At 41.7% G+C, this 17,457-nt stretch overlaps 1 protein-coding gene across 1 annotated transcript in view; it reads left to right on the forward strand.

Moving 5' to 3' along the window:
- The window catches only part of PLCG2 (phospholipase C gamma 2), a 151,646-nt gene extending 137,920 nt beyond the window's left edge, over positions 1-13,726 (forward strand). The window contains exons 32-33 of the mRNA XM_055306868.1: positions 8,021-8,205; positions 9,046-13,726. Of these exons, the coding sequence (XP_055162843.1) occupies positions 8,021-8,205; positions 9,046-9,088 (228 nt within the window). The 3' untranslated portion in view covers positions 9,089-13,726. The remainder of the gene's footprint in view (positions 1-8,020; positions 8,206-9,045) is intronic.
- The last annotated feature ends 3,731 nt before the right edge of the window (positions 13,727-17,457 follow it).

A 17,457-nucleotide genomic window follows, 5' to 3' on the forward strand; every position in this document is an offset into this window, starting at 1 on the left:
TCCTTCAAGAAATGAATTGGAAATCAGTGTTACCATCAGTAATAAGATGTGTTGACATCATGTACCTCCTGAGAAGGCAACACCACTTCTATGACATTCTTGCCAAAGCTGCGTAATGCCAAACAAATCCTGGGAAAACACCAAACCCAAATAGTAGGACATAGTACTGAATTACTGGCTAAATTCTATAAAAGTGTGAAGGTCATAAAAGGTCAGAAGTTGGAGGAAGTGTCACAGATTGGAAGACTCTAAGGAGAGACAGCAACTCCAGGCAATGTGGGATCTTGGCACAGAAACAAGGACACTGGTGGGAAAACTAAGTAGAACATGTAAACTTCTTAGTTTAGATAATTGCACTATGATTGTGCAGGATATTAACCTTGGGGAGTGAGGATGATGTAGGCAATAGAAGAGCTCTCTGTACTAATGTTGTAACTTTTCTGTAAGTTTAAAATTTTATCATAAATTAAAGCAGCATTGTTTTTGAAAAAAGCAAAAAACAAAAAACCCACTCAAAGATACAGAACTCCATAAAGAACTTGTCACAGACCAGGTGCAGTTTATTAATGAAGATATTCTTCAAGACTTTAAGGACTCTAAAATTTAAAAATACATAGATCCATCTAAAACAAAGGCTTACAACAGAGGATACAAGGGTTCTAAGTGAGAATAATAAAATCACAACATAAACAAATCGATATACTCAAAATGGTGATAATCATAGGGGAAGATGAGAGAATTAGGGAGAACAGCCAGACCTTTCTCCCTAAAGATAATCCCCAGAAATGGAAAAACTAAGAACTTGCATTTTAAGTTTTGTTGTTGTTGTTCTTTTGAGAATTCTAAGTAATCAAAAGACACTCCCAATTTTGAGAAACCAGGATTATGAGGACTGGGAGGATGGTGAACAAGGAGAAGGCTGGGGTATTTTTTTTTTTTTTTGGCTAATAATCCTTCTAATACTTCCTGACTTTCAACTTTGTGCATATATAATTAACAAAAACTGAAATTAAAAATTAAAACCTAAATAGAAGGAGATGATGCATTGATGGGGAGCATAGGACATTCAAGGACATTTGCTATTAAGGTGATGAGAAAAATGGGCCAGTAGTAGCTGGGTGTGGGCTGGGTGTTTGCTGCTGATGCAAGTGATTTACTGGGAAGGGGATGATGGTACAGGAGAGGGGACCCTGGGGCCAGCAGGAAAGAAAGGATATGGCACACAGGCCCAGAATGGGCAGATTTCCCATATAATTCCCTCCTCTGTTCAATGTGAAACAAGAAGCAAGGCCATTAGCTGAAACCAGGAAGGTCTGAGAAGGAGGTGTGAAATAGTCATCTTAAGAGAGCAGGAAAAAGAATATCTTAGCTAAATACAGTAGGATTATACTGTTTAATGTGCTTCTAGGATATATGTCTTAATATTTTATTTAGGGTTTTTGCCCTTGAGAGTCTGTAGTTTTCGGTCAGGTTTTGTTGGGTTGGCTTTTCTCTCTCAGAACTGTGGCACATTTTGAATAGAACTGGAGTATTTACTAACTACACCTAACAGATGTTCAAGACCTCATTTGGGAAACTTTTTGGGCCAGTCATAAGAGCTTTCTCATTTTCTTCTAAGATGAAATGAGTCTCTTCCATTTTTTTTTTCTTAGGGGATAATTTTCTATAGTAGGAAATATATATGTATGTCTCTGAAATAAAAATTGGAGATATAAGAGCCTTCTAATGAATACAAACACATATTCATTCTTTTCATTACCATTTTGGTTTTTATTTCGCAATTTCCTGCCATTTCTAGGTTTACCTTTGCTGACTCAGTCTGCTTCACTTAGACTTGTTCTTTTTACCACTCCTTGTGTGTGGATATTTAATTCATTTCTTCCCTATCGTTTTTGGGGTGCTAATGAAATGAAGGCTGAAGGCCATATGAAAGGAGGATGATCCAGAGCGAGGTAGGCTTCCTCTCCTGAAACACTCATCAGAAAAAAGGAAATGGCACAGGCCCAGGACTCACGTCAGTGATCAGCTGCTTGCTGAACAGATTAGGATAAAAGCAGACACAGCTCTGAAGCCAGGGTATGTAATATTCTTAAGAACCTAGAGCTCTGAGCAATCACCTTAGCCTTAACCCTTTGCTGGCCCTGCCCCAGGAGTCCTCCATTTAGAACATTCAGAAAAGCACGGGGCACCCAACTGGCTCAGTTGGAAGGGCACGCGATTCTTGATCTCAGAGTCCTGAGTTTGAGCCTCACATTGGGTGTGGAGATTACTTAAATAAGTAAGTAAAAAAAAAAAAAAATTAACAAAACCAGATACCAATATATAGATTCAGAGAGGAAGGAAACCCCATTCAAGATGAGCTTGCACATGAAAATTTTAAAATCCTTGACGAGGGGCACCTCGGTGGCTTAGTTGGTTAGCCGTCTGCCTTCAGCTCCAGTCATGATCTCAGGGTCCTGAGATTGAGCCCTGCATCTGGCTCCCTCCTGAGCAGGGAGTCTGCTTCTCCCTGACCTTGTTCCTGCTGTCAGTCTGTCTGTCTCTCTCAATAAATAAAATCTTTAAAAAATAAAATAAAATGCTTGAGGAAAGTATAGCTAACAAATGTAAAAAGGCAAGAGGATTAACCCAGGGAATCTAAAAATAATTTGAAATACTTTTTTTTTTAATAAAAAGAATTCAGTAAGTACAGGCATTTAAAAAAAGAACCACCCTTTTTACTATTAATTAAGATCATGGAGGAATGAGAGGGCCAATTAGAAATTCTGGAAATACAGTTTGAAAAATCTTAACCCCTCCCCCCCCAAAAAAAAGAAAGAAAGAAAGAAAAGAAAAATCTTAACCAGTTTTTTTTTAAAACTTAGTAAGTAGGAAATTTTGGGCAGGATATAGCTAAAGAAAGAATCTGTAAATGTGAAGATTGTGTTGGGGAATTTGCTTTGAAGCTGCAAGACTAGATAAAAATATGAAAAGGGTAGGGGAAAAAAAAAAGAACCAGGTACAGAATGCAAAGCTCCAGCATAAAGTATCTGAAATGATGATGACTGAAAAATCTCCTGGCATTGAAGAGGCACATGCTCTCCAGCTTTAAACAGCAGCAGTGTTAAGTATAGATGCACATAAAGCTACATTCCACTGAATTGGCCAAATATCAGAATAAAGAGAAAATTATAAAAATGAAGATTACCTCTAAAGGATTCTATGAAGGATTGTGGATCCCCAACACTCCCATCTATAGCAACCGCAGCCTGAAGACTAACGGACAGCTTCAAAACACTTAAGATACACGGCTGGAAATCTAGGCATTCTGTATCCTAATAATTGCCATTCAAGAGTGAGGGCAAAATGAAGGTAGTTTTCACACCTACAGAGATAGATAATTTGGTGCTAAAAAGAACTACCAAAATCCTTACTTATGCAAGAAAGACTATAATGGCAAGAAGCAATGGTGACCAATGAAATCCGTAAACTCTATTCAATAACAAATAACTGTAGACTTGGAAAAAACTAAATTTTTGTGTGAAAACTCAGATTTGAAAGAAAACCAGGCAATGATGATTCTAAAATTATAAGAGGGAATGAGGGAGTCTCGATTAGGAAGGATGCACAAGGCAAACAACCTTCTCTTTCTTCCTTTGGCATCACCATAGCTGTTTATAGTTATTCATTAAACTGTATGTTTTGTGTTCTTTCCTGAATGTTCGTTGTGGAATACTGAGGACTGAATTACGGAACATAGCTATAAACGCTTTGGGATTTGGAAAATGAGATAAAGGTCTGCAAGGGTAGAAGCATTTGAATTTTGAACTTAACCTGAACAACAAAAGTCATTATAAATGAAAGCAACAGAAGTTGTTTTATTCTGGGTAGAGAGAAGGTGAAGAGAGATCATTTGTAGTACAGGATTAAGATTTGAATGCAGTTTCTGTTTTGCTTTATTTTTAATAGGAAGGGAAGCTGGTCTCCTTGGGGGAAAAGCATAAATTTAAGCAGAGTCATTACTGACTTTTCCCCGTGCCTCACTCCATACTGAATAGTCATGAGGACTGTCTGTCTTACCTCCACTCCCTGTGCAAAGACTGTCTTCTTTTTCTCCTCAGCACCTTTGCAAGTGGCCAGAATAATCTTCCCCATCGCTCTCCCCACTCTCCAAGGTCAGAGTTCTGTTATCCTGGGGGATGTCCATGATGTGTTGTTAAGTTGATAAGGTGGAAGGGAAAATTTGCAGAGCAAGGTGTGGTCTGACACCATTTTTTATAAAAATAAATGACAGGAGCAACCCATTCATGAATACTGATGCACAGTTTTGTAGTGCTGGAGTCTGTCACTTGAACTACTTCATCAGCAGTAGCAGCCAACAGACGGATCTCTGGAGTAGCCATCTTTTACATAAGTCAGAAGATGGTGGAGTAGGGGTGCCTGGGTGGCTCAGTCAGTTAAGCATCTTCCTTGGGCTCAGGTCGTCATCCCAGCCCCTGGGATGGAGCCCCAAGCCGGGCTCTCTGTTCATTGGGGAGCCTGTTTCTCCCTCTCTCTCTGCTACTCCCCCTGCTTGTGTGCTCTCTCTCGCTCCCCCTCTCCCTCTCAAATAAATAAATAAAATCTTAATTAAAAAAAAAAAAAGAATGGCAGAGTAGGAGGATCCCAAGCTTATCTCCTCCCACAGATACACACAGACAACAACTACATATAATGAAACACACTCTGAAAATGACCTGAAGACTGGCAGAGCAGATTGTCCACAGCTAAGGACCTAAGAAAAAGCCAGAGCAAGAAGGGTCAGAGGGGCAGAAGCAAGGGAACCAGCCTCCCAGTGCAGTGACCCATACACAGGAGGAATATCATGGGCACAGAGGTGCTCCCCACGGAGCAAGGGAATCAAGTCCCACATAGGAACTCCCAGCCCAGGGGACCTTCACTGCGAAGACGAGCCCTAAATCTGGCTTTGAATTCCAGTGCTGCTACTCCAGGAGAGCCACTGGGCTGCAGGAAACAGACTTCATACTCAAAGGGCCATGGTGCTGTATCACTCCATCTGAGGCCCAGCACAGAGGCAGCAGTTTGAAAGCACCTGGATGACACCTGACGGAGTTATTAATTTTAGGGCATGTGCTGGAGGGTCAGGGATTTGTAGGAGTTTTCTGTACATCCTGCTCGCTGGCAGTATGCTGGGGGCAGGCGGTTCTGACCCTCTCCATCAACTTTGCTAGCACCATTCACCCCACCCAGGCATAACTGCTGACACCAGAGATATAAAGAATTATAAACCGCTACTACCAAAAATTATACAGCAACAAGTTGGACAACCTAGAAGAAATGGATAGATTCCTAGAAACCTACAGTCTTCCAAAATTAAATAAGAAATTGAACCAATGATCAAAAAACTCACAACAAACAAAAGTTCAGGACCAGAGGGCTTCACAGGTGAATTCTATCAAGCATTTAAAGAAGAGTCAGTAACCTGTCCTTCTCAAATTATTCCAAAAAACAGAAGAGGAAGTAATGCTTCAAAATACATTCTGTGAGGCCAGCATTATCCTGATACCAGAATCAGACATACAGTTAAAAAAGGGAAAAAAAGAAAATTACACATCAATATCCCTGATAAACATAGATGTAAAAATCCTCAACATATTAGCAAAGTAAAAACAACAATAAATTAAAAGCACCATTCACCACCATCAAGGGGATTTCCTTCAGGGGTGCAAGAATGATTCATTATCCACAAATCAAAGTATGTATCAAATTAATAAAATGAAAGCTAAAAATCATCAATAGGTTCAGGAAAAGTATTTGTCAAAATTCAACATCCATTTATAATAAACTCTCAAAGTGGGTGTAGACAGAACATACCTCATATATGACAAACACAGAGCTAACATCCGACTCAACAGTGAAAAGCTAAAAGCTTTTCCTCAAAGATCAAGAATGAGACAAGGGTGTCTAGTCTTATTCAACATAGTACTGGAAGTCCCAGCCACAGCCATGAGACATGACAATAAAAGGAACCCAGATTGGTAAGGAAGAAGTAAAACTTTGCAGATAACATACTATATATAGAAAATCCTAAAAACTCCACCAAAAAAAAAAAGCCATTATAAGTAATAAATGAATTAAGTTACAGGTTACAAAATTAGTATGCAGAAACCTGTCATGTTTCTGCACACTAATAACAAATTAGCAGAAACAGAAATTAAGAAAACATCCCATTTACAATTGCATCATAAAGAATAAAATAACTAGAAAATTTCATCAAGGAGGTGAAAGACTCGTACTCTGAAAATCCAAAGACACTGTTGAAAGAAACTGAAGATGACACAATTAGGTAAAAAGTTATACCATACTCACAGATGGGAAGAATATTGTTAAAATGTCCATACTACCCACGGTGATCTATGATTCAGTGCAATCCCTATCAAAATCCCAAGAGCATTTTTCACAAAAGTAAAATAGTCCTAAACTTGTATAGAATCACAAAGGAATAGCCTTTGAGCAATTCCTTTTCTCTGAGAAAGCAGTCTTGAGAAAGAGCAAAGCTGAAACAATTCCAAATTTCAAGATATACTACAAAACTGTAGTAGTCAAAACAATGTGGTACTGGCACAAAAATAGTCACATAGATCAGTGGAACAGAATGGAGAGTGCAGAAATAAACCCACACTTATGTGGTCAATGGATCTATGACAAAGTAGGCAGTAGCATACAATGGGGAAAAGACCGTCTCTTCAATAAACGCTGTTGGGAAAACCGGACAGCTACATGGAAAAGAATGAAACTGAACTACTTCTTGTACTACACACGAGAATAAACCCAAAATGAATTAAAGACCTAAATGTAAGAACGGAAACCACAGAACTCCTAAAAGAAAACACAGGCAGTAAACTCTTTGAACATCCTCTTTCTCCCATGCTGAAATCCCAACTGCTTATTGTGATAAATTTTTTTTCTTGACATAATGGAGGGAATATTTTGGGTAAGACAACTGCAAAGTTTAAGGGCAGATAGCTTCAGTCATGGCTGGATCCAGGCGCTCACCCAGTGGCTCTATTTCCCTCTCTTTTGACTTCATTCCCAACTTTCTCTACAGGATAGCAAGGGGACCGCTAGCAGCTAGAAACATTCGCTGCTCTTTGAACTGATCCCCAAGAAATATTTTCGTTACTACCAAGACCACCAACCAAAAGTCCCTTGGAATTGGCCTGGCTTGGGTCACATGCTCACAGGTGGTGGCAGAGGGAGAAAGACACCATTACTGGCTAGAACTAAGTTGTGTGCCATCTCTGGGGGGTATAATCTAGGTTACCTTGGTTTTTGAGGGATGGGGTAACAGCTTTGAGATACAATTTGTATACCGTATGATTCACCCATTTAAAATGTACTCCATCACCACGATCAATCTTAGAACATTTTCATCACCCCAAAAAAGAAACTCTTGCTCATTTGTTAGGTCCACCCCCCACCCCGGCAACCACTACTTTTCTGTCTCCAGGAATTTACATGTTCTTGACATTTCATATAAATGGAATCAGTGTGTGTGATGTTTTGGAACTGGCTTCTTTAACTTAATGTTTTCAGGGTTCATCCGTGTCATAGTGTGTCATCTTGCCTTTTAGGGTCTCAAAAGACCCTCTGGCTTCTGCTTCCCTCTCTGTCCTCGTTTTAGGCCGTTCTCCCCCTTCTCTGTTGTGTTCTACTTTAAAAGCACATAGCTACTTAGACCCTTTGCATTTGGGTAAGGACTAGAAGGTGATGGAGAATGAAAACCCAGATTTAGGCATTAGGATCAGTGGGCAATGCAGTTATTTCAGTGTTTCTCCATAAGGCCACCCTTTATTGTGAACAAGAGTTTTTCAGATCGCTTGCTTTCAATGGAGTAAATAACTGAGTTTTAGCTTTGGTTAAAATGGACCCTGTGTTTTTGGGGATAATCCCAGTTGCAAAACTCTCCCGCTCCCCTCACTCACTCTGTGAAGGGACAGAGTCCCACATGGTCCCCTCCTGGTGCTTTTCTCCCCTCCAGGAGAGCGAAGAGGAACTTTATTCCTCCTGTCGCCAGCTGCGAAGGCGGCAGGAAGAGCTCAACAATCAGCTCTTTCTGTACGACACACACCAGAACTTGCGCAACGCCAACCGGGATGCCCTCGTTAAAGAGTTCAATGTCAACGAGAACCAGCTCCAGCTGTACCAGGAGAAGTGCAACCGGAGGTAGGCTGCTCCCCACTCCTGCTTCCCCTGCAAATGCCCAGGTCTCTAGGGATGCCTGCGTGGCTCAGCGGTTGAGCCTCTGCCTTTGGCTCACTTGAACTACTTCAAGGATTGAGTCCCACGTCGGGCTCCCTGCATGGAGCCTGTTTCTCTCTCTGCCTGTGTCTCTGCCTCTCTCTCTGTGTCTCTCATGAATAAATAAATAAAATCTTTTTAAAAAATGCCCAGGTCTCGTTCCTGCAGGCAGTAATGTTGGGCCCCCGGGAGCCTGATGTGGGACTTGATCCCCGGACCTGGGGTCATGCCCTGAGCCAAAGGCAGATGCTCAACTACTGAGCCACCCAGGTGTCCCAAGACCACTACCTTCTAAAGAGCCTGGTCAGGTTCCCCCATCCAGTGGTTCTGGATTGGGGCAGACCTCATCTTCCTCACCCGCAAGGGATGCTTCTGGTTGTACTGCAGAAGTAATGTGGGGTGCCAGGGAGGGGTGGACAGCCACACCTGCCTGGTGTCCTGCAGTGTGCCAGATAATCCTGCTCAACAGAACTGCCCTGAACCGCCAGAGCAGACTCCAGTGGGAAACCGTGTAGACTCCTCACCCATATGTTCATTTCATCCACACTGCAGCCTGCAGAGCAGCAGTGACCCCAGTGCAATGCCCAGTGAAGAAACAGATTCAGAGAGGTTCCATGTCTTGCCAGGAGGAGCCCACTTGGCCAACTGTCAGCCCTCTACTACCCAGCCACGAAGGCCCTGCAGAGAGCGGATGAAGTTTATACTATTCGGCACATGGCCCATGTCTGAGCCTAACTCATGATGGTGAAATCTGTTTTGTTGCAGGTTGAGAGAGAAGCGAGTCAGCAACAGCAGGTTTTACTCCTAGAAGCTGGGGTACATGTGTCGGGGTGTCACATGCGTGTGTGTCTGTGTATAGGAGAAAGTCCTCTCTTTCAGACCCTGGATACATGCTCATCCGTGAGGTCATCCTCTCTGCAAGACTGGCATCAAGATGACATTTCTGAAGATCCGACTGGCATGAGTTGGGGTTATTTCCTAATTTTTTTTCATCTTGGACAATTTCTTAACTTATATTTTCTATAGAGGATCATAAAAACATGTTCCAAACCTCCTTGAATAAAAGCAGTGAAAATCTTGATGAGTTAACCCTCCTGTGCTTGACCCATACAGTGAACAGCATTCCTTTTCCAGCCTCTAAAGACCCAGGTAACTGACTTCCACGGAGGATGAGCCCCATATGTAAGGAACTAATTCATTAGATTCTGAAAAGAATTTTTACCAAAAGGCAAATGATTCCACAATTAAGGCCATCGGATTTCACCAGGGCCCGAAGAGGAGCCCTGCCCCCAGCTGCCCCGTGTGCCGGGCTTTGCTCCGTGGGTGCCACCACTGGCCAGCTGGCTGTCTAGACAGACCTGCAGCCTGTGCCTCAAAGGTGGTTGAGGAATGGAATCTCTGTTCAGTAGGACAACTTTCCAGTTGACGATGGAGACTTACTCTGTGACTGGAGTTATTGGGGTGAGGGCCACTTTGATTTAGAAGTCTGTCAGAGAGGCCAGAGACCCACTGGGAAGGCTCAGCCCACTTCTCACCCCGCCCCCATCTCTGCCCACTTGTGAGCTGGCCGCATGACTGCTGGAGAGGCCCCGTGTCTGCAACTCTCCATAGACAAGAGGTCATTTACCAACTTAAAAAGATGATCACAGTTTAGCCCTCTGGGGTTATCCCATTTTCTGCAGCACTGAGCTAAGCCTTAAGCCTTAGCAAACTACAGAAAAAAAAACCTACCTCCAGCCATCACCAGAGAGGCAGACCCACCTAGGACAAGATGATACTCGTCTACATCTTGATATTGATACGATTGAATGGTTCATACAGTGTGATGATTTAATAAGGCTTCTTAAAGGCAAGGATAGTTTGGAGGTGGAGAGTATGACTCAGTAGACTCATGACTTGGTCAGAGGGAATTGAGAACGGATTTGGGTGTGTGGTGGTGGAGCAGGTAATGGTGAGAAAAAATACGATCGTGTCAGGAGGACCAACTAGCAGTTAACCTGGTGGATTTACTGGTTGGAACTGGATAGTAAACACACATACAGCCCTTCCCTAGTTACCCTGGACTTAGCCTGCATGTACTGGGAAGTACATGAAAACCAGCCAGGCTGTGTGTGTGTTCAAAAGACCTTATGCTTGCATTCCACAGAAGTTTTTAAGCTCCTCTATACATCAAGTACTGCGCCCGAGGTCAGGGGCACAATGTAAAAAAAAAAAAGTTTTTTTAGGGGGAAAAAAAAGCCATGCTTACTGTTCTGGAATTTATCTATCCCCATGCTCCTGAAAGAAATGCATTTTACTTTCCTTAAAGCCTGGAGTATAGGTAACAGCAGTCTGATGAGGCGGAGCTGTTATCTTGTGATATTTATTCTTCAAACTGGAGTTGCTATCTTATTTTGCAGTCAGCCACTAAAGTGAAGAATATTCCTGATGGTAGCAAATGTCCAAAGCAACTTTGAATAGAGGTGAGATGCAAAGACACGGAGGGAAGTGCTGCAGGGAAGGAATTTGCAGACTCTCTAGCCAGTGCCCCATTCGCCATTGGCCAGGTGGCCACTGGAGCCTAATGATTGCACCCTTAGCCCTACCTCCAGACTTCTTTTGCCTCATCATTACCTCTACACCACAGAGCTCAGGTGCTGCTGTCATTCTCCCCGTTTTCAGCTCAGGGGTGAGCAAAAGACATAAACCTCCCCACTTCATTTTAAAGTCAAAGAGCTAAGTAAAGGCCTGGATCCCCTTTCTGCTTAAAATGGACTTTCTGCTAGTGTGTCAAATTAAGACAGTGTGGCATAGAAGGAAAAAAACCATCTTTTCAGCTGTTACTGTGTGAAATCCCTGCCCAGCCGCACCTATGCAGCAAAAATGCAGGGGGATGGTGGGGGTTATACTATAAATGGTGCTGGGAATAAACTCTTTCCCTAAAACTGTCTCCTCCTAAGTGCTACAGTGATTTGAATCCACCATTAGAGAGTATTTGCTTTGGCTCATCCATTCTCTCCTTAATAGAGTAAGGTGGTACTCACATTAACAGAGAAGGTGGTACTAGGATTCTCTCAGGAAAAAACAGAGGGAAAGTAAAAGGCACAGGTGATGTCGCTACTCTTCCCATAGTCTGCCCGGATGCCACACAACCTAGATATATCTAGCTGAGATTGTGGTGTAACAGTCATGAAATAAGCACAATTCAGGTCACGCAGAATAGTGATAGGGACATCTTGAGAGATGGCAACAGCATAGCGGATCCAAACCATGGCTGTGTATGTGTTACACTTTTCTCTAGGTATATCATTTAGACTATGTTTTATCCCATGGAAAAACAAAAGGAGGGGGACACTGGTTAGATATTGAAGTTTGGGAAATTCAGGTTGTACGAAGTTAAATAATTTCTCTGCTGTGAAGCTTGGATATCCTAATGTGCACGGTTAAGAGAGGTGTAGAATATTACATTTCCCAAGTTAGACCTGAGTCATTTGAGCCAAGGGATGTCTATCTCATGGGGCTAGTGTGCAGTGGAACACATTTGAGGGCAGCTGCTCTCTTAAGGAGACAGCCACAGGGGTACATGGCTGCCTCAGCTGCAAGAGCAAGCAGCTCTTGATCTCGGGGTCATGAGTTTGAGCCCATGTTGGTGTAGAGATTCCAAATTTAAAGGAAGCCAGGCAACAGAATCTAATAATTGACATATTTTGTGACTTAAATAAGATCTAAATTTAAGTCACCAAGGCCAATGATCTTCAGATTGGGCCAGCCTTACCCTGTCTACCACAGCTTTCCAAGGAATATACAGGCTCAAATAATTTTAGGGGATCAATTTTCAGATCCTTACCTTCCTATTTATACTCTTTCTTAAGGTTCATCTGCCTCAGAAAATGCTTTTTTCTCCCCTTACAAAAGAACAAGCTCTTTCCCCATAGTGAGTTTTAAACTATAGAGCGTGACTCAAGGTATAAAATTTAAAATACAAGTGCTTGGGAAGTGAAAGCCTCTTCAGGTACAAATCCTTCTGCCATTCAGGTGGCTCTCAATTTTTTTGATTCCAATAAAGTTGAAGTAACACCCAAGATTTCTCAGCATTTTAGCCTGTAACTTCTGAAGGACTTAGGAGAATTCAGCTATTCTGCTATCACAAAAACTCTGTTACCATCTCCTTATCTAGGGGAACAAAGATCAGCAACACTTTTCATACATAAAATTGCAGAGGGAGAATAGGATGGATACCGTGGACATTCTAACAAGGGTAACATGTATCTACAGAGACATGAAATAACATGAAGACATGAAGTGGGGGGAAGCTTTCTTCAACACACTGAGTGATACATTGCCAATGAAATTTTAGTATGTTTAATTATTAAAATTTGCACTATATTAGCTTATTGATCAAATGCAATCCAGAAGTTTCAAATGCATAAAGCCTTATGATTTATTGGCTATTATAGAAATGTGATAAAATATGCAAACAAACAATATAAAAGCCGAACATCAATAGGCTAAAATTTTGAAGGGAAGTAGAGTAAAAACACACGTTCAAGGGGTAAAACAAAAAAGGGTGTATTTCCTACCATCAAAAATTGCCTTATTCCTGTAGTTTTTGAACAGGTGATAGTGTCTATCAGCTACTGTATTTAGCACCTCTAGGCTCGACTTAAAGAGGAATGTAACCATTTTATTTAAAGATGCATTATCTGCAACATGCTGGCAACTTGAATTCTTCGCAACTATTTACGATGAAAAATTTTAGATATCAGTTTAAAAATGTGCAGGGGAATACTCAGTTTTTCAAAATTCACCAAAGAGGTCTCGGAGCGTTAAATTTTAAGGTGGCTGATGTAGGGCTGCTAAGTGATGAGTTGCACTTGGATCTGAGAAGGATGGCTAAAAGAGGCCTCAGCCCTTTTAGCAAATTTAAAATGAATAAAGTTAGTTTTCATGGCACCTACGTGGCTCAGTCAGTTTAGCATCGAACTCATCTCAGTTCAGGTCTTAATCTCGGGGGTTGTGAGTTCAAGCCCCACATTGGGCACCATGCTGGGTATGAAGTGTACTTAAAAAAATTAAGTTAACTTTCAACTTGGGTGGCTGCTAACTTTTTGGAGACAACCCTAAAAAGTCATACTCTGGCCAACAGAAAGTTAATAAAGTAGTTTAAGAAATATGCAGGATGACAAAATTGGCACTTGAAAAACACTCCATGATTTCTCAGGTTTTGTCCTTTCTGAAATATTTTCTTCTTGAAGAACCAGATTCTGCAATAATCCTGTCTCTCAGAAATTTCTACATTTCTTATTTTTCAGTAGACTTTAAAAAGCTGCATTTGTAAACCTGTGTTTCATTATTAAAGCTTAATTTATTTTTTATATAAACTGTGTGCTTGTGGTACACAGAAAATCATGTGAATGAGTCACACAAATATTGGCTACTGTTAATGTAAAAATTAAATGGCTGTATCACATTTTTAAAAAATAAAGATTTGGTCTAAATACAGCAATTTGCCCTGAATTATTGTGTCATTGTTGTTTTTTTTTTTAAATACTAATCTTTTTTTTTCTCCCATATAAAACAATAAATACTTCATCTGTGAGAAAGGTACAGTTACAATTCTTTTCTTACAATGTTTTTTGGGTGCCTGGGTGGCTCAGTCAGTTAAGAGAGCAACTCTTGATTTCAACTCAGGTCATGATCTCAGGGTCCTGAGATCAAACATTGGGTTGGGCTCTATGCTGGGCATGGAGCCTGCCTAAGATTCTCTCTATCCACTTTGCACCCCTCCACCCCTGCTTGCATGCTGTAAAAAATAACAATAGTAAAATGTCAGGGGTTTTTTGAAGATTTTATTCATTTATTCATGAGAGACCCAGAGAGGCAGAGACACAGGCAGAGGGAGAAGCAGGCTCCCTGCGGAGAGCCCGATGGGGGACTCGATCCCAGGACCCTGGGATCATGACCTGAGCTGAAGGCAGACTCTCAACAACTGAGCCACCCAGGTCCTCCTAAAATGTGTTTTTCTATCGCCTTACACTTTTCTTCTAGGTTATTGATCTATCTTCCTTTCAAGAAAAAGTCACTCAATTTAAAAGCCCGACTTCAGGGAAACCTGGGTGGCTCAGCGGTTGAGTGTCTGCCTTTGGCTCAAGGTGTGATCCCTGTCCCAGGATCAAGTCCCATATTGGGATCCCTGGGAGAAGCCTGCCTCTCCCTCTATGTCTCTGCCTCTCTCTCTGTCTCTCATGAATAAATAAATAAATTCTTTAAAAAAAAACAACAACCTGAGTTTATACAATTAATACGTGACTACTCTTCAGTTTGTCAATCATTGGAAGATTATTTGGTGCTAGAGGGGCAATGAGGTTATTATACGCACTTTTATTTCTCAACTAAGTGATAGGACATGCTAGAATTATCAGTCATTGTATTTTCTTGCCAACAGTGCCTGGTGAACCAGAAGCCACGATGTGTATCCTAGGACTGTCCCACCCCTAACCCTCAGCCACTGATTGGATTAGTCACTAGCGACCAAAAATGTAAGAACAGCCTATGACAAACCCCATTATTTAGAAGATAAACAAGGAGTAGCAAAAAGCAAAGGCAAAGAAAATTAGAACTGCTAGCCTATCTTTTTTAATGGATAAAGTCAGAACTCTCTAAAGATACAAAATGAACACGTGTCAAAAAATTTAACTCATTAACAAGGGAACCAGTAAAATGTTGCAACTGGTTCAAAGAATAATTCAAAGAACAATACATAACATAGACTATCAGATTTCCAGATCATCTGATTCTACACTTATCATTGTAAATCAAGATGATTCTTGTCCCCAGATATGCAAATTATGTCCAGGAGAGAGTCAAGTGTTGATTGCTGGGCTATCAACTACTTTGCCAGTTTTGTATCTATTAAGTGAGCTTTTATCAGTATCACCAATGGACATGAAATCTAACCCCCACCTTACACCACACACAAAAACCTAGTCCAGTTAAGATTATGGATCAAAAATAGAAGATAAAACAGTAATATTTCTAGAAGGTATTTACTACCGTGGAGTAGAGAAAAGCTCCTTTAACAAACAGCAGAAGTACCAACCCTCAAGGAAGACTGCTAAATTAGACTCCACTAAAGTCCACCACCGGTGTTTATCGAGAGATGCAATCAGAAGAGCAAAAAGGCAAGCTGCGGGGGATCCCTGGGTGGCGCAGCAGTTTGGCGCCTGCCTTTGGCTCAGGGCGCGATCCTGGAGACCCGGGATCGAATCCCACGTCGGGCTCCCGGTGCATGGAGCCTGCTTCTCCCTCTGCCTGTGTCTCTGCCTCTCTCTCTCTCTCTCTCTCTCTCTCTCTCTCTCTCTCTCTCTATCATAAAGAAATAAAAATTAAAAAAAAAAGGCAAGCTGCAGGGTGGGAGAAGGTATTAGCAATAACGTATCTGACAAAGAGCTTTGGTCAAAATAGGGCTCCCTCCCTCCAAATCAATAGGCAAGAGACAATTCATTCAAAAAAGGGCAAGTTTCATGAATAAGCAACTTATGAGAGGATATCCAAATGGCTGATAAGTGTATGAAAAGATGCTCACTCATTATTCGTAAGAGGAAGGTAAGTTAAATCCACAATAAAATACTGCTACACAATTATTAGGAAAAAATTTAAAGCCTAATAATACTACCAACTATTGGCAAGACTGCAGAGCAGCTGGCACACTGCTTGTTGTATTAATTGTATAAAATTATAAAGATATCTGACATTCTCTACTGAGTTAACCATATGTATACCCCATGACCCAGCAGTTCCACTCCTAAATATATACCTAACTGAAATGCATGCACATTGCACACCACAAGGCACGTACCAGAGTCCGCAGTACTGCTATTCACAATGGTCAAACACAGAAGAGTCCTCTTGTCCATCTACTGCAGAACTGGTAAACTGGGGATCCCTGGGTGGCGCAGCGGTTTGGCGCCTGCCTTTGGCCCAGGGCGCGATCCTGGAGACCCAGGATCGAATCCCACGTCGGGCTCCCGGTGCATGGAGCCTGCTTCTCCCTCTGCCTGTGTCTCTGCGCCTCTCTCTCTCTCTCTCTCTCTCTCTCTCTGACTATCATAAAAAAAAAAAAAAGAACTGGTAAACTGTATGTGTTTACACAATGGAGCATATACAGTGATGACAAATGACTGAGCTATGACAACACGTAACAACATGGATGGATCTCACAAGCTGAGTGAAAAGCTAAAAACACGTGGATGTACAAGATAAGAAGCTTTTGCACAGCAAAGGATGCAGTCAACAAAACTAAAAGACAACCTACAGAATGGGAGAAGATATTTGCAAATGACGTATCAGATAAAGGGCTAGTTTCCAAGATCTATAAAGAACTTATTAAACTCAACACCAAAGAAACAAACAATCCAATCATGAAATGGGCAAAAGACATGAAGAGAAATCTCACAGAGGAAGACATAGACATGGCCAACACGCACATGAGAAAATGCTCTGCATCACTTGCCATCAGGGAAATATAAATCAAAACCACAATGAGATCCCACCTCACGCCAGTGAGAATGGGGAAAATTAACAAGGCAGGAAACCACAAATGTTGGAGAGGATGTGGAGAAAAGGGAACCCTCTTACACTGTTGGTGGGAATGTGAACTGGTGCAGCCACTCTGGAAAACTGTGTGGAGGTTCCTCAAAGAGTGAAAAATAGATCTGCCCTATGACCCAGCAATTGCACTGTTGGGGATTTACCCCAAAGATTCAGATGCAATGAAACGCCGGGACACCTGCACCCCGATGTTTATAGCAGCAATGGCCACAATAGCCAAACTGTGGAAGGAGCCTCGGTGTCCATCGAAAGATGAATGGATAAAGAAGATGTGGTCTATGTATACAATGGAATATTCCTCAGCCATTAGAAACGACAAATACCCACCATTTGCTTCAACGTAGATGGAACTGGAGGGTATTATGCTGAGTGAAGTAAGTCAATCGGAGAAGGACAAACATTATATGGTCTCATTCATTTGGGGAATACAAATAGTGAAAGGGAATAGAAGGGAAGGGAGAAGAAATGGGTAGGAGATATCAGAAAGGGACACAGAACATAAAGACTCCTAACTCTGGGGAACGAACTAGGGGTGGTGGAAGGGGAGGAGGGCGGGGGTTGGGGGTGACTGGGTGACGGGCACTGAGG

This window comes from Nyctereutes procyonoides, unplaced genomic scaffold, assembly GCF_905146905.1.
Source record: "Nyctereutes procyonoides isolate TBG_1078 unplaced genomic scaffold, NYPRO_anot_genome, whole genome shotgun sequence".
In the NCBI taxonomy this organism is placed as follows: domain Eukaryota; kingdom Metazoa; phylum Chordata; class Mammalia; order Carnivora; family Canidae; genus Nyctereutes; species Nyctereutes procyonoides.